Source organism: Syngnathoides biaculeatus, chromosome 7 (assembly GCF_019802595.1).
Source record: "Syngnathoides biaculeatus isolate LvHL_M chromosome 7, ASM1980259v1, whole genome shotgun sequence".
NCBI classification, from domain to species: Eukaryota; Metazoa; Chordata; class Actinopteri; order Syngnathiformes; family Syngnathidae; genus Syngnathoides; species Syngnathoides biaculeatus.
This window is the reverse complement of record NC_084646.1, coordinates 1,565,001-1,590,830: the sequence shown is the minus strand read 5'-3', so window position 1 is coordinate 1,590,830 and position 25,830 is coordinate 1,565,001. Positions and strand designations below refer to the sequence as shown.

The following is a 25,830-nucleotide window of genomic DNA, read 5'->3' as shown; positions in this document are numbered from 1 at the left end:
ATCATGGCTCAAACAAAAATGACGTGGTTGCAAGCTTTGCCCCTAGCCCTGTTGGTCGTCCGCCAAACTGTTCACAAAATAACAGGTTTTGCGCCATTTGAACTGTTAACTGGTCGCCTAATGCCAGGGCCTGCCTCCACCTTGGTCCCGCCAGCTGACGTACCGACACCTGATTTATCACACACTGCATACTGGAAGTACCTTCATTCACTTGTATCCAGTGTGTCTGCGCAGGTCGCAGACAAGGCGGTTGGAGATTCGTCATCAGCATCACCGGAGTCGGACATCACTCCGTACGTCTACCTCCGGGTGCTTTCCCGGAAGTGGACTGAACCTCGCTGGAAAGGACCGTTTAGGGTTCTGGCTAGAACTTCACACGCCGTCCAATTGGAAACTAAAGGACAAAAGTGGTACCATTACTCACAGTTGCGCCCGGCCCCAGACTTTGTGCCTGCCAATGGTGAGTTTCAAGGTTGACCGCCCGGACGGGCAGGTCAAGAGAGGGAATGTGAAGATGGCGAGAATTGGATCAAAGTCGGACTCGAAAGTGCCTGAACAAAGACGACGATGATGCAAATGTTTAACTTTATTGACTATTTTTCTTGCTGGCTCGTGCTTTGTGTGGACTATGTTGGCGTTTGAACATATGGTGCGGGATGACAGAAGTGATGGGGCGAAAGGAGAACGAGTGATGGTGTACCATTCCTGTAATGGAACGGTATGGTATGAAGCAGAGTAAGATGGTGGTAAGACGCTGACACAGACACAACAACTACTGCTAAATCTGAAGTGTAAACAACCGACACAGGTGAACGCTTGGGTGACAATTTTCAACTGGACTCAACAATGGCTTTGGATTTGTTAGATAAATTGGACAATTATCAACCACGGTACCAGGACAGGCCCTTGGTACGGCCACAGGAACCTAGAAGGAGAAGAGAGGTAAAGTCAGAAAATGAGTGTAAGAAAAAGGGCTACCAGCCTTGGATAATAGGCTGGGCATACAATAATTCGGTGAGAGTAACAGTGGCCCCTAATACAACTACCCAAGTAAATATACCAATAAAGGCATTGGAGGGTCTGCACACGCTAAGTAACAAAATTAAGGAGCACTCAGGTGTGGACACCAGTCAGAATACCGACTGGTTAAACGTCTTTGGTAAATATAAAAGCTTGATTGCATCAGTTCTGATTTATATCGCTGTGTTTGCTGCTATTATGGTGTTATGCGGATGTTGCTGTATTCCATGTATCAGATCATTAACTACCCCTTCCCTCACAGGGTGTAGCACTGCAGCCCCATGCAAGATCCATATTTAATGTTTCCTTGTTGTAGATATGTGAAAGTTTACTTTTATCATTCCGTTTACAATTAGCGCATTATCTTTTGTCTTCACCCCCCCCCCCCCCAGAAGCTTTGTTCTGTTCAACCGATCGACTAATTCTCCAAATTCAATCTGAAGAAAGGAAGAAGCTTAGAAAGTCCACAATGACACGGTCAAACTGTTCCGGCATAAAAGGTGTATAGAGCCTCCATTCTGCTCAAACTTATTAGTTAAAGACGACAAAAAAAAAAATAATAATGCCCCACCGTATGTAGGGATGACAGTGAGAACAATTCAATTCAATTCAGAGCAAAGGTGAAGCGCATACTTATGGTATCCGCGAAATGTGTACAATTCTGAACAAAAATCTGACATAAAGTAAACACAACACGGTGCAAAAGGAGGAAAATAAAAGGAAGCCAGTATACATTTAGCACACAAGGAATAAGTTTGCTGTGGAGCCAATTCAGCACTCAAGGAAAGGGAAGGCGCTAAGTAGCGGTTCTAAACTTGATGAAAAATTAAATCCTAACCTAGATTCAAAAGAAGGTGGAGTGGATAAGAGAAGGTGGATTTACGTCATGGAGTAGCTCTTCTACTGTCTGTATGGCCCTCAGTTTCAGGTTCAGCCGCTCTTTTCCCAAGACATTGGAGTAAGCAATAGAGTGCTGTTCTAATCAGTTGTTTTGGCAAAATCTTTTTCTGACACCATAAGCAAGGCGTCAATCTTGGCTTTGTCGATTTTTATTACAAAAGGAAAATCTTTGCAATGAGAGTAAAGAGTACAACTCTTGTGAGTTGTCACCCCTCCACTAAAGATAAGACAAAAAGTCCTTTGGTTATATGAAAGTGAGAGACAGAAAGAAAAAAATCAAGACAGTCTAGCTCTATACACATGGAACTGGTAAAAAACATCACGTGGAACAGCCTGACTGGGAGAAGTTGAACCCATAACAGGATAAAACCTGTTAAAGTTGAAAGTAGAACTAATAGGACTAATATTTGGTATAAATGCCAAATATAAATCTGCACACAGTTCTGCAGCTTCTGTGTATTTTGGTAGAGCAGGTAGGTTTTGTTGAAAATCAAGCAATGGTTGAGGATCGTACGGGGCCACTAAGTTAAAGTCTGTAGCTGACCAGAAATGCACAAACATGAGTTATGGTGTCCGAGCATTGGTTATATCGTTTGCTTAGATTCCTTCAAATGTAATTTTTTCATTCTGAGGTCAAATTAGAATGTGCTGTTTGAAATACTTAAGTCACAATTTCACTGTCGTAACAGCCAGACGCCAGGTGGTTCAGTGACATCCTCAATATGCAAAATTCAATGTTTTAATTATAAAACCTTTGTTAGTCTTTCCTGCAACAGTCGCTTGACGCACGCACACACACACGCACACACACATAGACACACACGGCTTGTAGAGGCTTTAGGTTCACTCACCTGGAGCATTGCAAGACGAGGATCGTGAACACGGTCCTTGAAAAAGTACGCATAGCCATCCTCTTCCAAAAAAAAGGCCTTTTTTTATCCATGTTCAAAACATGCACCCGCCATCTACAAAAAACTTTCTCTCGTACCAACAAGAGCAATACCATACAGAGGCATGTTTCTGAGGCTGTATATATTTTTTTTATTTTTCAAAACAGCCTTTGTGGTCAAAAATCCTCGTCCTCGATGGGCAGAATCATAATGCAGGGTCCAACAAGGAGAAAAGTGCCCCGTCCGGAGCCCTGGAGGACATCTCAGTAGGTCCCCGCGGTGCTGGTGCCATTTGATGCACAAAGTGGTTGATTCCTCCCACTGGATCCCAAAAAGGCTAAAAGTGCTTCCAAATAGGAGTGGATTCCTCCCGGGGGATCCCTAAAAGGATAAATGTGCACACGTAGTCACCAACTCTCGGGCGCCACGGAGGAAGCTTTCGCTGGGCACAATACTGTACCACACAGTATTGTAACTACATCATCAAAAAATGTTAGCGCTTGAAAAAAAAAGTTATCACAACACAAAATACTTAAGATACAGTACATGTGTGAGCCGGCCGACACAACGTGCACAATAAGGAAATCGGTGGGACAAGGGAAGTTGCCACTCATGTGCTCATAGGTCAATGTCATACCGGCAATCAATCTAAAAAAATACTTTCATTGTTCCACACGTTGCGCTGGGGACCTGTCTTGTCTCATTCCGCGTTGTATCAATGTGCACATCATGTAATTTAGGAACTATTGTAGGTCGATTTGGCTTTATTTTTTTTTTTTTTGTGGGTCGGGTGAAAAAAAAAACCGCCATGCGCTAAATCCCTAATAGGTGAATCACGAAGTAGAGAAGGATTAATGTATATGAGCACAAGCCAGACTTGCAGTTTTAAAAATGTGCTCCAGTTCTTCAAGTTAGCGGTGTAGAGGTACTACAACTGGTATTGGCTAGGATGACAGCATAGAGTTTCGTCAGCACATTTTGGTAATTACCAGTCGCCGTCTGCACTTTCTTTTCCATAACAAGGAACAAAGTACTACAATGGGGACCGTGGAATAATGGAACAAATGGATTTAAATGACCATATGATACATTTAAATATGCTGCAAAATCGATCGAGAAGGCTGCAACATAGGTGGTATGTCGAGACAGGAGGAACAGTCAGTACGTACGTCATCGCAGCATGTAACTGAATGGGTCAATCAAGAGAGATAAGTGCCACGGCCTTCGCGAGAGCAAATTTTTTGACGCGTCCATGGCAAGCGAGCACAGGTGGTCCACAGGGCAAGGCATAGATCACGTGATGCAATGCAGGAGTTTTCGACAAAGAGAGTATAAAGCGGTCTGTAGGAAAACCCCAAGATGGGCCCAATTAGTGAGTTTGTCATGGCTGTCGACTGAATGGTTCAATTAAGCTTGAGGGTTCCAAAATGTTATTTAATTTAATCTGTTGCTGAGTTGAGAAAGAGAGAGAGAGAGAGAGAGAGAGAGAGAAGAGAGAGAAAAGAGAGAGAGAGAGAGAAAGAGAGAGAAAAAAAAGAGAGAGAGAGAGAGAAAGAGAGAGAAAAGAGAGAGAGAGAGAGATTCACACGGCCTGCCTATTTTGATTTCAGGCTACCTTGTAAGCGTTTAGACCAGTGATACTTAAAGTGTATGGAAGGTCCTAATGCAGCTTTTTGCAAATATTATAGTTTTTGTGCAGAATTCGAATCTGAAATCTGTTATGAAGGAAACATTTTTATTTTTCAATTATAGACTAAAAATAATCGCACATTGCTGGATTCACTGGAAAAATACGGAAACGAACCGAAAACAGCCGAATAGGAACGTGACATCAGAACCGGTACAACAACGGCGAGCATTGGAATACATTGTAAGAACGACAATGAATTTTCCAACATTTCGAGCGATGAACACGATTCTGAAGGGTCCTACAAAGACTGTGAAGGATACGAGCTTTATAAAGGTGTTAAAGGTTATCGATTTGAGCCAGTTAGACACACGTTCGAATGCAGATGAAATAGCTGGTCATGAAGAAAGTGACGAGCGCGCAAGGAGCAGGATATGCCTCATATTGGAAACAAAATCTGGTAAGCATTTGTGAAGTTCTTGTTTGGTTTAGTTAGTGTTAGGATTTCACCTTTTTTCTTAATCTGACTCCAAAAATTAAACTTTCACGACCTGACACTCAGACACTGCCTGATGTGTTAAACATAAACCACAATTCCTGTCACTATCCTTCTCCTGACATCACATCGGGGTCACCAAGAAATTGTTAGGTTTTCACCTTTTTTCTTAATCTGACTCCAAAAATTAAACTTTCACGACCTCTGTCTACTTCCTCACCACATACCTAACAATTTGGCGTGTCCGTTCTGTCAGAGAGAAGATCAAAGACCAATTGGATCAAATCACCCAAAGTTTTATTCCTAACAATATAACCAATATAGACGTCTGGGTCCCAGGCCCCTCACACAAAAAAAGAACATGTGTCCTTGTGACCATCAAGAGATAACACACTCATCCGGTTTGCCCAGTTATATAGAAACACATCATGAATATTCATTTTCCTAAATCAAAATGCATATTAATTGGCAGACTTTGTTCTCCACCTATCTGGGTGTTGTGACTCATCTGCGGTGTCTATCGTCTGGTTCTTCGTTCGAAGCCTGACCGCACTTTGCAGAAGTTGTCTGTCAGTTGATGCACTCTGACTGCCCTTTGCACTGTTGACCTTTCACAGCTGGGGAAAACCGTTACCTGTGATTTTGTCTTTCCTGTCACACAACACTTTAACACAAACAAGTTGGCCGACAACCTTTGCTTCATACGCAATGCTTTTTCTTTCTTTTATAACATAGCAAAGCCCCGCGCATCATCCGCATAATATATTTCAAGCAAAAATATCTACATAACCCTTTATTCCCTCTCATGACCTCAATTTTGAGGTCATTCACTAACACGCCATTACCACCGCATTTTCCTCCAATGGCTCTTCTCTGAGTTCTTGCTGAGCCACCAAAACATACTGGCCTCCTGGAACATGAGGAAGAGGCCCCACTGTCTTCTCAATCAACCGAACCGTCAGAGACCTGATACAAGGGATACAACAACATCCACACAATACCATAAATGCTGTGAAAATAGCTACTGAGACTAAAATGGACATTATGAGTCCTTTCCAATTTGTAAACATTTTCATCCAGTTATCCCATATGCTGGTGTTTACACCAGAATGGTCTTTCATCTTTTTGTTCAGAGTTCTGAGACCCTCGAGTGCCTTCGTCAGTATCCCACCTGGTGCAGTATTAGCCGGTATAAATGTACAACATGCCTCCCCAAACATAGCGCACACACCTTGGTTGTGGGCTAACTGCATATCCAGAGCAATCCTGTTCTGGAATGCCATAAGTGAGGTCGCTGACAACTGTTCATGTACCGCTGAAAGAGATTCTGAAGTGTAATTACCCAATCGTTGCACATTATAATGGACATAGTTAATTCAGTCCACATTTTTGCTTGGCGTTATCCATAGAAAAACACTCTCAAACCCTGATGCCACTTGATCTGCCAATTTGTATTCGTCGGGGACTCCTCGAGGAACTCCAATTGCATCAATGTATGTGGGATCCTTCGCATCCAACCACAGTGGAGTTGCTCCCCGCTTTACTCGTTTCAATAAATCCGCCACTGTCGGTTCTGCATTCCAGTCTATGATCTGCTCCTCCACAGGGAAGACCCTGACCGGCATAATTAATGACAAGAGGGCACAGATACCTGCGGCGTTCTTAGGCAGCCGATCATAAAATGTGTTACACCCACACCAAAGCCAGATGTCTGCACGAGAGAGAGGGGAGGTCACGTTTAATGTAGTATTTGACTGACACCAGTTTGATCAATTCTCCCAATGTTGGGTCCCGTTCCCTTTAGAGTTAAGCATGTCATATTTTGTTTCATCACTTCTTTATCAAAAATTGGGTTACCTTTTTCCTGTCCTACTTTTGGGAAGAGCCGATCATACACAGAACAGTTACCACTAGCTATGGACGAAACAAAATTTGGAACACACAATCTGCTTCTACAGGTGCTGGGACAACTTTTAATATAGGCCGCGGCATTAATTGTCGGTTCCTGAGTAACATTTTCCCCCTGACATAAAAAGATATGGAAATATGGGTATCCCTGGGTCTAAATGTTTAACTGAAAAGACTAGCATCCAACTGTCTTACTCCCTTGATTCAAATCGCCTACTGTGTTAACCCACAAATTTATCCCCGTTTTCGTCTTCTCTCCTACCACCAGCTTTTGGTGTTTACGTGCCTCTGGGGATGTCCCCCACGTCATAAACCACCCCTTTGTGTCCCAAACCAAATCTTTCCATCCTCTATTGGCCTGTTGACTTGTCAAGGACCAATCATACGCAGCATACTTTTCCCCTCTTAAGGGACCGCTGCGTAAACTTGTGAATGGGATGTGTATTTTAACAGTCATGTTCTTTAGAATGGATATTTGTATCCCCCATTTAAATGCCCCCTTTCCATCACACTTTACCTGATGGGTGATGTTCACCTGCATCTGCCTTGGTTTTCTCAATATGTGTTGCCGCCACCTGTGTCGCTGTGATGTCTTCCCCAATCTGGTTTGTGGCATTTAAGCCTCAGAACAAAGCGTTCTTCTGGTGTCAGGATACTTTGCGACTGCACCTCTGCCTCGTACACCACCCGCTCTCCACATCTGTGCTGTTCATAAGTTGTTAGACTCGTCCCATTGCTTACATTCACACTCCCATTTTGTCCCTCATCCAACTGCAACATCATCCATACCATACAACACATTAGCGTGATTGCTGCTTCCACTAACATTAAATTTGTTGGGTCCCATTTAGGACTAAGTCTAAAATTCTGGTAATACCCTCTCTTGGCCAAACAACCATAATGCAGGCATCATTCAGGAGTGTAGTCCGGGGCTGGTCGAAGCTGTGAATAATGATGCCACCTTTGTCCTTTAAAGTCCAGTTGTGCTGCATGCGATGTCCTAGCCAGCACACGAAATTGGCCTCTCCAACGGGGTTCTGACCACTTCCTGGAGATAACCCTCACATAGACATATGGTGTTAATTAGTGGTCAGGACCTCCTGCAACGGCTGCTGTTTCCTTCGCCTTGGCGGCCACCTGAGCAGAGACACTGGACACCAAAGCATGAAGATATGACCAATACGCTGCATGTGAGATGTGTGGAACAGGAACATCCTGGGGAGGGACCAACGTGGTCACTGGTCCTAGCATCAGTCGACCTGTCAGGAGTTCAAATGGTGCAAAGACACTGCATACGCCGAATCTGAATACACCGTCACGGCCTGGCCCTTGCATTCATTCAGGGCCAGAGTCAATGCTACTACCTCAGCGGCCTGTGCTGACGGATGGGTCACCAACTTCTGTACTTTTAGTGGTTGGAAGGCCCCGTCCCTCCACTCGACTACTGCTGCTGCCGCGTGGAGAGACCCTCTTTTGTCTCTACAACAACACCCATCTGTAAACAACACTCGACCATGATTTAACGGTGTGGCCTCCAGGTCGGGTCTCACTTTGGCCACTGTCTGAACTCTTTCTGCACACTCGTGAGGTCCCACCACTAATTGGTCAGCCATGTTGATTCCTGTATGTACATAATTAATGTTGGGTGCTGTCAGCGTTTTAATCAGTCTCGATTGTCTCAATGGTGTCAATGTGAATGCTGCAGATGCCGCAAAAGATGAGATGGCGTGGTCCGTCAGGACAAAAACAGGGTGTCCCATTACTGTGTGGGCAGTTTTAAGCAAGATCTTTGCTAATCCTGCCGCATACCTGGCACACTCTGGCTGTCGCTGCTCGATGTTGTCTAGTGGGACACTACAATACATTAGAACTGGACGTTTGTGATGAATTTTCTGATAGAGTGCACCATTAACTGTTTTACCGGAAATGGCCACATCCAAATGGAAGGGCAGGGAGTAGTCAGGCGTGGCCAATGCAGCTGCAGAGGACAGGTCCTGCACCAGTTTCACAAACTGCTCTCACGCTTCCGGCGTCCACTCCAGGGTCGCTTTCGGGTTTCTAGCTCCCTGGGCTTTGATTATGTCCCTCAGGACCCCGGTCCGATCTACAAAACGAGGAATATATTGCCGGCTGTATCCGCACAGCCCCAAAAACGACGACATTTCCTGGACTGTGGTGGGTCGTGGGTGGTGAAGGATTGCGTTCCTGTGGTCGGGGGACATGCTCAAACCTCCTGGTGTTATCACTCGTCCTAGGAACACAACTCTCTGACGGCAGCACTGCAACTTCTTTTTGGACACCTTGAATCCTTTCTCCCCCAACCATGTGAGCACCTTCCGTGTCCCTTTTAAACACACTTCGTTTATTGCTGCAATCAACAAATCATCAACATATTGCACCAACACAGTTCCTTGTGGCATCTGGCACGGGCTTAGCAGATCTTTCAGCATTTGATTGAAAATGCCTGGCGCGTTTTTGAACCCTTGTGGCAACCAGGTATATTGCAATTTAACACCCTTGTACGTAAATGCAAACACATGCCTAACAGATGGATCTAATGGAAGACTAAAATATGCATTGGTCAATTCAATCACCGTGAACCACTGATACTGCGGGCTCAATGATGACAAAATTCTGTGTGGGTCAGGCACTGGCAGAACAGGCGTAGTTGTCACCTCATTTACCGGTCGGAGGTCGTGTGCCATCCTCCATGTTACACCGTCTGCTTTTCTCACCGGTCTCAACACGTGTTCCATGATGACGTTGACACCTCCAATACTCCTATGTCCCAGAGCCCACACAGTGTGTCCTCTATCCCCTGGTCTGCTTCTGCTGGCTATCGATATTGAGGTCGCCAGATCACCTGTCTCATCAATTTGTAAAGTTACAGGTTCACTTAAATGACAGAGCCCCACATCAAATGGTCCTTGAGACCACACCGTGTTGGGCACCTCTTCCAGCATAACTGCTGCCTGCTCATGATCCATTAATTGCAGACCGTGTGTGCGTGACAACAAAACCATTTCCAACAACCCTTCATCTTTCATGTCTTGTTAAATTTAATATGCTTTTTGAGAGGGTGACCAATATACATGTGGTGTCTGTGTTTTCTGCCAATCAACCTGTCCCATGAGGCGTTTGACCATTGGTCCCAACTGTCGCGCCTCATGGCCCAGGGTTACTGCCAATGAGATGTGTGGAGACCCCTCACCCGCCATCTTAAACCACAAGATTTGTTCTTGAGTTAAATTTGTGAGTGTCACCACACCTTCTTTGCCAATCAGTATGCATGAGGATGTTATTTTCCATAATTTACCTTCTATTTCTTCAAACATGTCCCAATACACATCATCATGATTTCGGTCATAGTACAGAGTGAAGTGCAAAGGGTCAGCTGGTGCATGATATGGTGCCAACGAACAGATCCAGGCCTTCCACTGGAGAAAAGCCGAGAAAACTCCGCCAGCTGCAGGTGTTTCTGGTTCCAGTCTGGCCCAGTAGATGATTGCCGACTCCTCCTCCGAGGTCAACGGTGCCATGAGCCACTCACCATATTGTTTGACGTGCTGCTGACATCGGATGCTCGTTCCATCTGTGAACTGGACAATCACACCCTCCGGCCCGCACAATATCTTTGCTTGCAGTGCCCATTAGATTAATGGGAGTCTCTTGTGAATGTATGTATGCGTGCCAGAGGCGATGTCTCCCTTCGTTCACAACAGTTTCAAGTGGTTTAGTGAAGTGCAGAGTTCGAGGTGATCCCAGGAAACCAATTAAAGTCATTGTTCTCTTTGACAGGGATGATGCAGGCAACACTGAGTTGATTGATGAATATGTCGCCCCCTTGTCCACCAGCATCTGGAGCTGCTGTCCTGCCACTGTCACCTGTAGCATGGGTTCTGCCGTGCCCCTGCTCCCCTGGCCCCCTGGGCACCCCTATTCGCCCTGTGTGTCCCAGAGGTCAGTGTGTTGCAAGTACTGACCTCCATGTTGTTGTTGCGTCCAGGGACGTCCAGCGGGCGGTGGTCCTTCCGACACTGGTCTTCCTCTTTGACCTTGTGGCGGACCTCCTGGTCCTTGTGGTGGCCTCCCGCCTTGTTGTTGCTGTTGAGGACGCTCTCTGGCCCAGTGGTCTGGTGCTCCACAGATGAAGGAGGCGCCACTCAATTGCTGTTGGTACTGTGGTCTCATCATGAGACCCGGCATGCTCCTTCCTCTTCCCCGAAGTCCACCCCGGAACACTGGTCGTCCACGCCCCTGCACCATTTGCATCTCTCTTTTCTGTACTTTGCTTTGTTTTGCTTCCCCGTGCATCTTAGCCAATTGTAATTTTATCAATTGTTTGGATAGGGCCTCAGCCTCACTGTCTACTTTAACCTGGGTCTCACAAAACACTCTCCAGTGGTGAAACAGATGACGTTTGAACCGCGCCTCCGCACATACCAGTATATCCGGATCTGACATCAGCTGCTTCACCTCCTGCGGAAGTTCATCAACGATCGCCATCCGGAACAGGACATCCGCCTCGGGTGAGAGGGCTGGATGTCGACCTGTTGCCTCAATCCAACTTTCGACACACGTTACATAATGTTGAGCTGGTGACATTTTAATGTCGCACGGAAACATAGTTGGTGCCAAATCAGTGGGTTGTGGAAATGTGATTTTTATCTGCTCAAACAATTGCCCCGCCACACGTGGGAGAGGTGTCTCTCTCCCCAAATCAGCCGTGCCTGCCGCCTCCTCAATTGCCTGCAGCTGCACCAGAGAGCACCATCCTGCCAGTATTTGTCTCAAATCACCCAAAGTACAACTTTGCCCACTCAATGCCAAAAATTTGCTCAACCACACCTTTCCTCCCCTATGCAAGGGAGGCATTTTATCAATCATTGCTGTGACATCTCGCAACACCATTGGTTCATACTGCTGTCCCTCTCTAGTAATCACCATGGGGTACATTGACCCCCCTCTTCCTTTCTTCTCCTGCCTTTCTCTCAACGCATACGGTGCCTGTTCTTTTCCTTCTTCTCTCACTTTTCTTCTCACATCCTGATTTACAAGCCTCACCATTCTACTCTGCTGACCTACCTCACTTTCATCCTCTCCTTCACTACTCCCACTACTGTCTCTAAACCTCCCCTGTCCTTTCTCCTTTCCCCGCTGTATTACCTGTTCATTCACTTTTGTCAACATCGCTGCCTCTTTCGCGCGTCTCTTTCTCCCTCTCAACAATTTGCTTCCGCTGTTCATTCTCTTGTCTCACTCTCTTGCGCTCTTCCTCATCTGTGTCTGCCTTCCGCGTCGGTGAGGTTGACGTCATCAACTCAGACGTGTATTCCTCTCTTCTTTTCTCTGTTCATTGCTTCTGAAATCAGCTGGACTATCCCCGGATCAACTCTCTCCCCTTCTCCTTCTATATCCATCACCATTCGTCCACCCAGAGTCGCCAGAGGAGCCATAATACCTTTTTCCACATACGGGGGTGGTTCAAATATTTCATGTGAGTTGGGTGCCGTGGGCTGTTTAGCAGCCGGCAAGGATGGGTAAATCCCTTTGTACTCATATTCTCCCTTTTTTTGCTTTCTCTTTCTCTTAACCTCCTCCACTGCTGCCAAAGCCGTGGCTGCTGTAGCCAAATTGTGTAATGACCTCCTTTCTTGTTCTTTTTCTGCCACTCTTTCTCTTAACAACTTTCACTGACGCCACCCTGCACTCACCTGTTCATCTTCCAAACACTCTTTCTCTCATTGCCGCTACATCCTTCTTTTGTAACTCTCTCGCCAGCCTTTCCATGTTCAACCCTGTTGCAAAGCCTCTAAACAATTGGTGACTTTGTTACTTGGAAAAAAACTTTCCTGTGTCTCATTCTCGCCTTCTTAATTTGTTTTTTCTCAATGCCACTCACAATTTGCGCTTCCAACTTCACATACATATCCTCAATCAATTCATTCCTCTCACTCCCATCATTCATTTCATCAGTCATACTGACAACCCGCTCTTTTCAACCTCGTTTGTCCAATCTGATCTCTCACAGAAGGGGCTATACGCACCACTTTAGACAACTAAAACTCCCCTCAAGAATTTTCTCTTCACACCTTGTATTTATCGAAACAGTCGTCACTATGCCTTTATTCACTGAGGTCCCGGACTTCCCTTTACGGATCCCTGATCCTTTTCAAGTCCCAGACTTGTTTATCATTAAGGTCCTTGACCTCTCTCAATTGGATCCCTGATCCTGTTCAAGTCCCAGACTTATCTATCTTCTACCGTCAAACCACCGACTCCCAACTTTCACAACTTTCCTCCTTCCAACACTATTTAATATGCAGAATTTCAACAAATAGTAATAGGTATTCTGCTTACCTTTTTGTCTAGGCCCACATTAGAGGAGGTGTTGTATCCAGTCAGGTTTCAGTGTTGAGGGTGTCTTTGGTTTTCTTCCAAGAAACAGTGTCGCAGACACTGCCTGATGTGTTAAACATAAACCACAATTCCTGTCACTATCCTTCTCCTGACATCACGTCGGGGTCACCAAGAAATTGTTAGGATTACACCTTTTTTCTTAACTCTGACTCCAAAAAATAAACTTTCACGACCTCTGTCTACTTCCTCACCACGTACCTAATAATTTGGCATGTCCGTTCTGTCAGAGAGAAGATCAGAGACCAATTGGATCAAAATCACCCAAAGTTTTATTCCTAACAATAAAACTAATATAGACGTCTGGGTCCCAGGCCCCTCACACAAAACGTGTGTCCTTGTGACCACCAAAAGACAACACGCTCATCCGGGTTGCCTAGTTATATTGAAACATCATGAATATTCATTTTCCTAAATCAAAACGCATATTAATTGGCTGACTCTGTTCTCCTCCCATCTGGGTGTTGTGACTCATCTGCGGTGTCTATCGCCTGGTTCTTCGTTCGAAGCCTGACCACACTTTAAAGAAGTTGTCTGTCAGTTGATGCACTCTGACTGCCCTTTGCACTGTTGACCTTTCGCAGCTGGGGAAAACTGTTACCTGTGGTTTTGTCTTTCCTGTCACACAACACTTTAACACAAACAAGTTGGCTGACAACCTTTGCTTCATATGCAATGCTTTTTCTTTCTTTTATAACATAACAAAGCCCCACGCATCATCCGCATAATATATTTCAAGCAAAAAGTATTTACATAACCCTTTATGAGTCATAAACTGATAAATAGTAAAAGCTTCGATATCCTGAACGGATATACAAAGTTTTCGGTCTTATTTTAAAATTATACAAATGCCGTGTATTTAGTAGATAGGTACGCGACCACCCGGTTGTTCATTGTACAGTGCAATGGATCTGCCCGTACTTGTATGAGAAACTATCTGCAGTACAATGTGCGTCACTAATTTGCGTGTACAAGGCTCATTTATTATCTCACCAAAACAGAAGATGATAACGTAGTCTACAGTCTAAATTGGTTTATTTTCACAAATAAGGATAAAATGTTACCACGATATTTGACAATATCTGGTGATATCTTGCTTCACCATAAATATAATTTTACGTGGTAAACCATAACCAGACAGTACCCAGACCCATCTAAACCCCATTTTAGTCACAATTTTCCCAAGATGTCATGACCAAAACCACAAAACTTTATACTGAAAGCTGTAAACCGGTAACTTGTGGTTTTGTTTTTCACTAAATGCTTAAAATCAAACTTTAAGTGGGATGGATGGTTCTGTTTACTGGACTGATATTGGTCTTTGAGCTGTAAAAGTTTGTGAATGTGAACAGATTTTTATTATATCCACAGGTATGCATGTAAATGCTGCATACCTATGCACGAGAGTCAACTTATTCACCAGAAAATGACAGATTATCCAGACCATCTGCTCCAGTGCATGACGGAGCACCCAGGATTTATTGCCAGCTGTGTGAACGCATCGGTACTGGAGGTTCCCTTTTTACAATTCAGGCAACAGTATCGGCAGCGACTGGATTTTCCACAGCACGAGTAAGAGCTATTTTAAAAATTATTATTTCTCCTAATCAGCCCAGTTTTTTTACATTGACAGTCAGCTATCCATCCATTTTCTTCATCGCTTATCCTCACAGGGGTCGTGGGAGTGCTGAGCCTATCCCAGCTATCATCAAGCAGAAGGAACTGGACATCCCGGAGAAAACACACGCAGGCATGGGGCGAACACGCAAATTTTACACAGGTGGGGACGGGATTGAACACGGGTCTTCATAATTGTGAGGCCAATGCTTTATAGCTTCGCCTCTGTGCTGGACTATTTACATTAAGATTTTCCAAAATAAAGAATTATTTATACTATTATTGTTCCTGCTAAAAGCAGAATGTCTGTTCAAACAGTCCCATTCAATATTTTCATCTTAAGCAGACATAGTGTTTATAAACAGCTTGTGAGATGGTGTTGGGGGATTTTTGGCAGAAATAACCGCGTGCCACTTCCATCCTGCTGCGTGTCAAAGATTTGTGACACCATTCCTCATCCGAAGGGCCAAAAGTACACAGGATTTAAATGATCTACGTGCCGATTTTTTTTTTCTTTCTTTTTTTTGTTTGATGTACAGTATATGTTTGTATACTAAGTAAACATACACCACAGAACTAGATTCTTAGCACTTTTATTTAACTGTATGCTTATATTTTGTATAAATATGTCACATTACTTTTGGAATGGGCCAAAGATGGAGATTCAGCATCTGCTGGTTTACTGTCAACCTCTTGTGCAGAATATGCTTCCTGCAACATCTGTAATTGATATAGAAAAATGAGGTTCAAAGTTTATAAAATGAGAAAGAAAATGTGTAGATAAAGCACAGGTCGATTTCAATCTATTTTATGGTGCACCATAATGGTCCAAACAAGTCTCCTATTCTTTGAGTGACTTATGAAAAAATGCTTGTTTTAATACTATGTAGCATTTTATGAAAATTAAAAACCCTGCACAAAAAAAATTTGTATATATCCATAAAACCATACGCAGGTGGATTATATTTTGCGCAGATGATATAATCTGAAGGAGGCCATAGATTGTAAGGTTGTGGTGGGAGAGAATGTGGCTCGACAGCATAGGACGGTGGTGTGTAGGATGACTCTGCTGGTGGGTAGGAAGATTAAGAAAACAAAGGGAGAGCAGAGAATCAGGTGGTGGAAGTTGAGGAAGGAAGAATGTCGTGCGGCCTTTCGGAAAGAGCTGAGACAGGCTCTAGATGGACAGGAAGAGCTCCCGGAAGACTGGAATACAACTGCCGAGGTACTCAGAGAGGTAGGCAGGAGAGTACTTGGCGTGCCTTCTGGGAGGAAAGGGGAGAAGGAGACTCGATGTTGGAACCCTAAAATACAGGAAGTCATCCAAGGAAAGAGATTAGCGAATAAGAAGTGGGACATGGAGAGGACTGGGGAGAGGCGGAAGGAATACATTGAGATGCGATGTAGGGCAAAGGTTGAGGTGGGCGAAGGCAAAACAAGAGTCATATGACATGTACACCAGGTTGGATACAAAAGAGGGAGAAAAGGATCTCTACAGGTTGGCCAGAGAGAAGGATAGAGATGGAAGGATGTGCAGCAAGTAAAGGTGATTAAGGATAGCGATGGAAATATGTTGACTGGTGCCAGTAGTGTGCTAAGTAGATGAAAAGAGTACTTTGAGAAGTTGATGAATGAAGAGAATGGGAGAGAAGGTAGAGTTGAAGAGGCAAGTGTGAATGACCAGGAAGTGGCAATGATTAGTAAGGGGGAAGGTAGAAAGGCACTGAACAGAATGAAAAATGGAAAGACAGTTGGTCCTGATGACATACCAGTGGAGGTATGTAAGCAATTTGGAGAGGTGGCTGTGGAGTTTTTGACCAACTTATTCAATAGAATACTAGCAGGAGAGAAAATGCCAGAAGAATGGAGGAAAGGTGTGCTAGTCCCCGTTTTTAAGAACAAAGTCAATTTTCAGAGGTATGGAAACTAGAGCAGGACCGCGCCTGGCGGAGGGACACACCAACACGTACAGTGAAGAAAATGAGTATTCGAACACCCTGCTATATTGCAAGTTCTCCCACTAAGAAATCATGGAGGATCTGAAATGTTCATTGTAGGTGCATGTCCACTGTGAGAGAGAGAATCTAAAAATTAAAATCCAGAAATCACTCTGTATTATTTTTTTAAGGATTTATTTGTGTGCTACAGCTCCAAATAAGTATTAAAACACCTGTCTATCAGCGAGAATTATGACCCTCAAGACCTGTTAGTCCGCCTTTCAAAGTCCACCTCTACTCAAGGTATTATCGTGGAATCAGATGCACCTGTGTGAGGTTGTTAGCTGCATAAAGACACCTGTCCACCCCATACAATCAGTAAGACTCAAACTTGTAACATGGCCCAGACCAAAGAGATGTCCAAAGACAGAGACAAAATTGTATGACTCCACATGGCTGGAAAGGGTGACGGAGAAATTGACAATCTGCTTGGTGAAAAAAGGTCCACTTTTGGAGCAATCATTAGATAATGGAAGAAGCTAAACATGACAGTCAATCTCAATCGAAGTGGAGCCCAATGCAAGATATCACCTCATGGGGCCTCAATGATCCTTAGAAAGGTGAGGAATCAGCCCAGGACTACACGACAGGACTTGGTCAATGACCTGAAAAGAGCTGGTACCACCGTTTCCAAGGTGACTGTTGGAAATACACTAAGACATCATGGTTTGAAATCATGCATGGCACGGAAGGTTCCCCTGCTTAAGTCAGCACATGTCAAGGCCTGTCTTAAGTTTGCCAATGACCATTTGGATGATATAGAGGAGTGATGGGAGAAAGTTTTGGGGTCAGATGAGACCAAAATGGAACTTTTTGGTCATAATTCCACAAACCGTGTTTGGAGGAAGACAAATGATGAGTTCCATCCCAAGAACACCATCCCTAGTGTGAAGCATGGGGGTGGTAGGATCATGCTTTGAGGGTGTTTTTCCCCACATGGGACAGGATGACTGCAGTGTATAAAGGAGAGGATGACCGCGGTCATGTATTGTAAGATTTTGGGGAACAACCTCTTTCCCTCAGTCGGAGCATTGAAGATGGGTCGTGGCTGGGTCTTTCAACATGACAATTACTTGAAGCACACAGCAAGGAAAACCAGGGAGTGGCTCTGTAAGAAGCATATCAAGGTTCTGGCGTGGCCTAGCCAGTCTCCAGACCTAAACCCAATGGAAAATCTTTGGAGGGAGCTGAAACTCCGTGTTTCTCAGCAGCAGCCCAGAAACCTGTCTGATCTAGAGAAGATCTGTGTGGAGGAGTGGGCCAAAATCCCTCCTGCAGTGTGTGCAAACCTGGTGAACAACTACAGGAAACATTTGACCCCTGTAAATGCAAACGAAGGCTACTGTCCCAAATATTAACATTGGTTTTCTCAGGTGTTCAAATATTTATTTACAGCTGTATCACAGAAATAAATCCTTAAAAAAAAAAAAATCATACATTGTGATTTCTGGATTTTTCTTTTTAGATTATTTCTCTCACAGCGGACATGCACCTACGATGAAAATTTCAGACCCCTCCATTATTTCTAAGCAATATAGCAGGGTGTTCAAATACTCATTCTCTTCACTGTACATACATCCATTTTCTTAGCTCCTTATCCTCACAAGGGTTGCAGGAGTGCTGGAGCCTATCTCAGCTGTCAAATGGGCAGGAGGCAGGGTACACCCTGAACTGGTTTCCAGCCAATCGCAGGGCACATTGAGACAGCAGCACTAACAATTACACCTAGGGGCAGTTTAGTGTGTCCAATTAATGTTGCATATTTTTGGGATGTGGGAGGAAACCGGAGTGCCCCGAGAAAACCCACGCAGGCACGGGGAGAACATGCAAACACCACAAAGGGAGGGCTGGGATTGAACATGTGTCCTCAGCACTGTGAGGTCAACGCTTTCCAACTGCTCTACCATGCCACCATTTGTACAAATGCAGGTACCACTCCACCCCCCTGCATCTGCTGGTTGAGATGATTAAGAGCTGCGAATATATCAGCCATGTACACTGTTTTTGTAGTTGAGAACTGTCAAACGGTTTGCGGTAATAAAATATTTTTCGCTAAGAACAACGTGCTTCTATCATTCAACCATGTAAACAGTGTTAAAGTTTTCAGGAAAATAAAATACACATATCCGGAACTTTGCCTTTAACAAAAGCTCTTCGCAGTTTTGGTACTGAGCTTGTTGAAGCGTGTCTGGGTTCAGCGGCCGATCCAAGTTCGCATTTTGTGCCATTACCAACAGCGATCTGTTCAGGTGTTGGAACTGGCTTTTTGGTAGGCACCGATCCAGGTTTTAATCGTTTTGTTTTATTTTTTTACATTCAAAACTCAGACAGGAGTCCACCAGTAAAAGAGTCCTGGGTGAAATGTTCACTGCATATGACAGACTGCTCAACGGGGAATTCTCGAAACGAATTGGTTTTTCTTGGGCGTGAATATGAAAGACTCCAGGCTAATCCAGTCGCACAATAGCAGGTCCACCTGTAGTGTGTGCAAGGCTCCACCCCCGAAATGAGTCGTTTTTCAGATGAGTGTGTCTCTCTGTGGCAGAGGCTCCACCTAACCCCGAGGGTCCCAGTGGCCTGGGTTGACAACGCCCGCCTCTGGCACCGTTAACCTGGAGGTTGAAATTCAGCTGCCGTTAAAAACAAAGAAGAGGAAAGCAGATTTGTCAGCAGGAGAAGAGTAATGCACAGATCCTACAACTGAGTGTTAGAACTTCAAATGTTGGGACTATGACAGGAAAAGGTCAGGAGTTGGTTGACATGACAATTACGAGAAAGGTTGATATATTGTGCATCCAGGTTACCAGGTGGAACAGTAGTAAGGCTACATGTTTAGGAGCAGGGTTTGAATAATTGTACCATGGAGTGGATGCAATGGCTGGAAGAGAAATGGAGTAGGGGTTATTAAGGAAGAGCTGACTAAGAATGTATTGAAGGTGAAAAGATTATCAGATCGAGTGATGGGGCTGAAATTTGAAATTGAGGGTGTTGTGTATAATGTGATTAGCGGCTATATAGGGTAGGTAGGATTCTACCTAGAGTTGAAAGAGAAATTCTGGAAAAAACAAGATGAAGTAGTTCGGAGCATCCCAGACAGAGAATTGTGATTGCTGCAGATTGTAATCGACATGTTGAAGAAAACAGGAGCGATGAAGAACTGATGGGTAAGTACAGCATCCAGGAAAGGAACTTTGATGGACAGATGGTGGTGGACTTTCCAAGAAGGATGGAAATGGCAGTAGTGAACATGTTTTTTTCCCAGAAGAGGCAGGAACGTAGAGTGACCTACAAGAGTGGAGGTAGAAGCACAGAGATGGATTATATTTTGATGTAATCTGAAGGAGGTTACTGACTGGAAAGGTAGTGGTAGGGGAGAGTGTAGCTCGACAGCATAGGATGGTGGTGTGTCGGATAACGCTGGTGTGGGTAGGAATATTAAGAAGACAAATGTAGAGCAGAGAACCATGTGCTGGAATCTGAGAAAAGAGCAATGTTGTGCGGCCTTTCGGAAAGAGGTGAGACAGGCTCTCGATGAACAGGAGGAGCTCCCGGCAGACTGGACAACGACAGTCAAGGTGATCAAAGAGACAGGCAGGGGAGTACTTATGTGTCTTCCGGTAGGAGAGGGGAAGAGACTTGGTGGTGGAACCCCAAAATACAGGAAGTAATACAAGGAAAGAGATTAGCGAACAAGAAGTGCGACAGAGGACTCAGGAGAGGCAAAGGTAATACATTAAGATGCAACGTAGGGCAAAGGGAGAGATGGTGAAGGCTAAACAAGAGGCATATGACGACATCTAAACCAGGTTGGACACAAAAGAAGGAGAAAAGTTTGGCCAGACACAAGGATAGAGATGGGAAGGATGTGCATCAGGTCAGGGTGATCAAGGATAGCGATGGAAATGTGTTGACTGGTGCCATTCGTGTGCTGAATAGATGGAAAAAATACTTTGAGAAGTTGGAAGAGGAGAAGAGGCAAGTGTGAAGGACCAGGAAGTGGCAATGATTAGGAAGGGGGAAGTTAGAAAGGCAGTAAATAGGATGAAAAAGGCAGTTGGTCCTGATGACATACCTGTGGAAGTATTGAAACAATTTGGAGAGGTGGCTGTGGAATCTTTGACCAACTTATTCAACAGAATACTAGCGGGCGAAAAGATGCCTGAAGAATGGAGGAAAAGTGTTCTAGTTCCCATTTTTAAGAACAAAGGGGATGTTCAGAGCTGTGGGAACTATAGAGGAATAAAGTTGATGAGCCACACAATGAAGTTATGGGAAAGAGTCGTGGAGGCTAGACTCAGGATAGAAGTATCTGCGAGCAACAGTATGGTTTCACACCGAGAAAGAGTACCACAGATGCATATTTGCCGTGAGAATGCTCGTGGAAAAATACAGAGGTCAGAAGGAGCTACATTGTTTTTTTTTGTTGGAGCGAGAGAAAGCCCATGACAGAATACCAAGAGAGGAACTGTGGTACTGCATGGCTAAGTCTGGTGTGACGGAGAAAGATGTCGGAATAGTGCAGGACATGTATGAGGGCAGCAGAACAGTGGTGAGGTGTGCTGTAGGTGTGACAGAAGAATTTAAAGTGGAGGTCGAGACTGCATCAGGGTTAAGCTCTGAGCCCCTTCCTCTTTGCTGTGCTAATGGATAAGCTGACAGATGAAGTTAGACTGGAATACCCTTGGATCACGATCTTCGCAGATGACATTGTCCTATGCAGTGAAAGCAAGGATCAGTTGGAGGAACAATTAGAAAGATAAAGGCATTCACCAGAAAGGAAAGAAATCAAGATTAGCCGAAATAAAACAGAATATATGTGTGTGAATGAGAGGGGTGGAGGGGGAAGAGTGAGGCTACAGGGAGAAGAGATAGTGAGGGTGGATGACTTCAAATATTTGGGGTCAACAATCCAAACCATTGGTGAGTGTGGTAAGGAAGTGTTATGTGACAGAACAGTCTGCTAAGGCAAAGTTTATAAAACAGTGGTGAGGCCGGCCATAATGTACGGATTAGAGAGAGTGCCACTGATGAGACAACATGAAGCAGAGCTAGAGGTAGCAGAAAAGAAGATCTTGAGGTTCTCTCTCGGAGTATGCAGGTCAGATAGTATTTGAAATTAGCTCATTAGAGGGACAGCCAAAGTTGGATGTTTTGGTCCGCCAGAGCGTCTCATCTTTTTCCATGTAAGCCTATCTCCTGCATCTTCCTCTCTAACACCAACTGCCCTCATGTCTTCACTCACAACATCCATTCACCTTCTCTTTGGGCTTCCTCTCGATCTTTTGCCTGGCACCTCCATCATCAGCAAACTTCTATCAATATACTCGCTCTCTCGCCTCTGGACATTTCCAAACCATCAACATCTGCTCTCTTGAGCCTCATCTCCAAGCCCTCCAGTGAGAACCTCAAAATCTTCATTTGTGCCACTTCCAGCTCTGCTTCCTTCCTTTAAAATAATCCGTTCTCCATCTCTCTTCCCATCTACTCCATGGTAAAATCATTTAAACCCTGTTCCTAAACTTATCGCTTTACTACCTTTCCACCTGCTCTCTTGGATGCACAAAATATTCTATAATTTGAGGTACCACTGTATTTCAAATGTTGAGATTAAACTTTAAATTCATATTAGCTGTCGTAAATCAATCTGGACAAAAAATTTGTCCGTGCGTTTCATTGATGTAACAATTTGAATTTGCCTCCTGAAATTGTTTCCCCGGTTGTGGCGAGGTGCACCTGTATGTAAAAACAAATTCTTTTACATTTGTTGTAAAAACAGATATCTGACTTGTACACCAAAATATAATTGAGACAAGTAAGAACATTTATTCTTCTTTTTCCAGGTACTTACAGAAACTGATACCAAACTTCGACTTTGAAAACACCCAATTCTCATGTGAGCAAAAGTATACGAACATTTGTTTGCCTGGTAAAACCTCTGATGATTTCAGTGGTTCACAGGGTAAATTCATTTATCGCTTTGAGCTAATTATTCAAATAACTAAACTTCACCACTCACAAACATTTGGTGTTGCATCGAATACTCTAATTCTCAATTGGTATCAGATCCCACATATTTGTAATTTTTGGAATCATTTCCATAATATACTGACAAACAAATACTTTTTTAAAGCCAGGTTTGGTGCCATTTTGTGTGCTCTAAACAATTCTCGCGTTCTGCTCTCCAAAAAAGCTAATTCGCTAGAGGTGGTGTGGTCGATTTTTGCACAGTGTCACCATCAACACTTCCGCTTTTCGGTAGCAATCCACAAAATGGCAGACAAAATTTTGTCATCTCTTATAGATTGTGGATCAAAGTGTCTTGAGCACAAGCGGGTACGCCTATCAACATTGAACACGTCGACATAGCCAGTGGAATCTTTCCCACCCCTTCTCACAAGGCGCTTCCATCGAGCTACGTTTCTGAGATGTTTAGGCTACCTGAGCCAACGCACAGCTGACATCCATGGATAACTTTTGACACTCTTATGACTATCAGATGTGCATTGAGCTGCAGCACACCTGAAGCCCATGGTAAAGAAGGTAAAATAAGATTTTACACTGTAAAAACATGCCTAAGACCGGTGAACAGAAACGTGCAGATGAAACCGGAAGTATATATGGTGACAATTACCCATGACGCATCGCGAAATTCGATCGCAGTGCCTCTATCGAAAGAGCTTTTCCGGGAGAGCAGAACGTGAGAATTATAAACATTTGTGGGGGTGGGGGAGGTTTTTTGGGTTTTTTTGCAACTTGCGGCAAGAATATGTCCCTATACTTTGTGTGTAGTGGTGAAAACACTATCTGGAAATAAACTGTATTCTGCAAACATTTAGATCACATCAGATAAATATGTTGTAAAAATTACATGATGCTGCAGAGTTTATGACTCCCTCTGAGGAATGGACAATGTCATGTATGAGCCACCACTTCATTCTCGCAGCACTTCTGTTTTACAGTCTTGCTCAAGCTTTGGTTCATTTGTCAAATGGTGCTCCAGATGAATGCCATCATCCTTCTTAAAACTTTTTTCCTCTGTGGGTGTTCATTGCACCATTCCCTCCAAGACACCATTCTGCTCTTTCACATGTCCTTGGAGATCGAAGTTTCGCACATTGACTTCTTCTTTCTGCTTCTCTAGCGCCTCCTCAGTGCCCTGAAGTTGCAACTGCTGCATCAGTTCTTCTAGTTTGTGGGCTTTGCGTAGCTCGTTTTGTTGGATGACAGCACAAAGGTGCTCCGTCAGCTGCTCCTTAAGGTCTGTTTTCTTGTGTAGATCTAACTTGGCCATGACATACTCTGTCTCTGCCTTGTCATACTTCTTTCTGTAAAGGAAAAAAAAAAAAGAGCGGTAAACCACACACACACACAACCGCGCGCACACACACGCACACACAAAAGACAAAGATAAATGTCACATGCCTCATTCACAAACAACTTTAGTAACAAAAAAAATCTTAACATTTTTAACCACATTGCACAGTGGGCAAACTCGATTGGACCAGACCATTGCAAATCAATGACAGTTGGTGACCCACTCTGCACATTTAGCAACACTGGCTCTATGGACGCCCTGACTTGCGAGAAAATTGTTTTTTGTTTGTGTAATATCATATTTAAAACTTTATTAAATTTATTAAGCCATAAAAATCCATCATACTAATAATTAAGAAAGAAATGGGTTACGAAACAGAGTATGTGAATGAGACTAAAACTAATGTGTGAATATTTTAAGAATCTTGCTGGAGTCTGTACACTTGAATTTATTGAGCAAGTTATGTAGTGCTCGTGTCCATATTATAATGACAATTATATTACACGCCACAGACATAGCGCCAGTCACTCACATTTGAAAAATGTACGAGTGTGGTCAGTCAAGCTCGCAGATAAAGTTGCGGGTGGGATTAGGGATGGAATCTCAAGACATTAAAATAATTTACTGGATTAATATAACATAACTGTAAATAAAAAAATAAAATAAACAATTGCATGGCTAAAATAAACCTAAATTTCAAACTGAGAAATGGTAATTTCCAATTTCAACTGATATTAGTAGAACATGATATAAAACGCTATTTAACATTTTTCATCAATAAAAATTCTTGATCTGACAAACTTTATCCGAAGAAAAGTTAAATGCACTGGCCTGTCAAGGAATAAACATGAACGGCCTATATCGGCAATGTTTTAAAGATGCTGAAAGTTTAGTTCAACATAATCACCGTTAGTGGCAACAGGCTTGCGATACATTGTAACAAACATTCCTGTCGGTAATCGTGATGCATTGTTGTGTGGGGGGGAGCACGCATCGCGGGACTGCCATGAACACACCTTTATGTGCATGCGATCGACGTATTGGCCACACCTGAATCAAGCGATGAGGTGGATGATAGATAGAGCGGAGCAGAAATTAATGTGACTATTTCAGTGAGTGATATCTTTTGAATGTCGAAAGTGACATCTTTTTTCAATAAATGATTTCTTTAACTTTGAATCTTCAATTGAAATATACAGTATTGTGTGATATTTTAATCTATTTAAATTTTGATAGTCTTACATCTTTTTCAGGGGCGTGGGGGGGTCAATCACACTGCTTCGCGATCGGCGCAATGAGCCCCCCAGGTGTAACTGAATTTCCTTTGACATGGCTCATGATGTTGATGACTTTCGACGTAAATGCGCTGGCAGTACGTGAAGCAGCTCTGAAGGTGTGATTTCGGCCTAACTTCTGTACATGCTCAGTATGGTTAACTTACATTTCCTGTTTCCAGATGAATACTGGTTGTTTTGGAGCAGGCTTGTTTAGTTAACAACGTTTAGGAAATAAACACGCAAATTATTGTCAAGACTACACAAAATAATCAACGTCTTTCAACTTCGACTGTGCAGATTTACGAGCACGGAGGCGTGTGAGCGGGGTCGCGTGCGTCAAATGTGAGTGACTGTAGCGCTCAAAGA

General features: G+C 43.8%; 2 protein-coding genes across 2 annotated transcripts in view; both read right to left on the bottom strand.

Moving 5' to 3' along the window:
• LOC133504117 (uncharacterized) overlaps positions 1-22,533 on the bottom strand; it is a 29,145-nt gene extending 6,612 nt beyond the window's left edge. The window contains exons 1-3 of the mRNA XM_061826327.1: positions 15,514-22,533; positions 10,825-13,304; positions 202-394 (exon numbers count right to left, since the gene is read on the bottom strand). Coding sequence (XP_061682311.1) covers positions 300-394; positions 10,825-12,088 — 1,359 coding nt within the window. The 5' untranslated portion in view covers positions 12,089-13,304; positions 15,514-22,533 and the 3' untranslated portion in view covers positions 202-299. The remainder of the gene's footprint in view (positions 1-201; positions 395-10,824; positions 13,305-15,513) is intronic.
• Positions 22,534-22,670: 137 nt separating this feature from the next.
• gorab (golgin, rab6-interacting) overlaps positions 22,671-25,830 on the bottom strand; it is a 22,212-nt gene continuing 19,052 nt past the window's right edge. Inside the window, exon 5 of the mRNA XM_061826328.1 lies at positions 22,671-24,197. Coding sequence (XP_061682312.1) covers positions 23,918-24,197 — 280 coding nt within the window. The 3' untranslated portion in view covers positions 22,671-23,917. The remainder of the gene's footprint in view (positions 24,198-25,830) is intronic.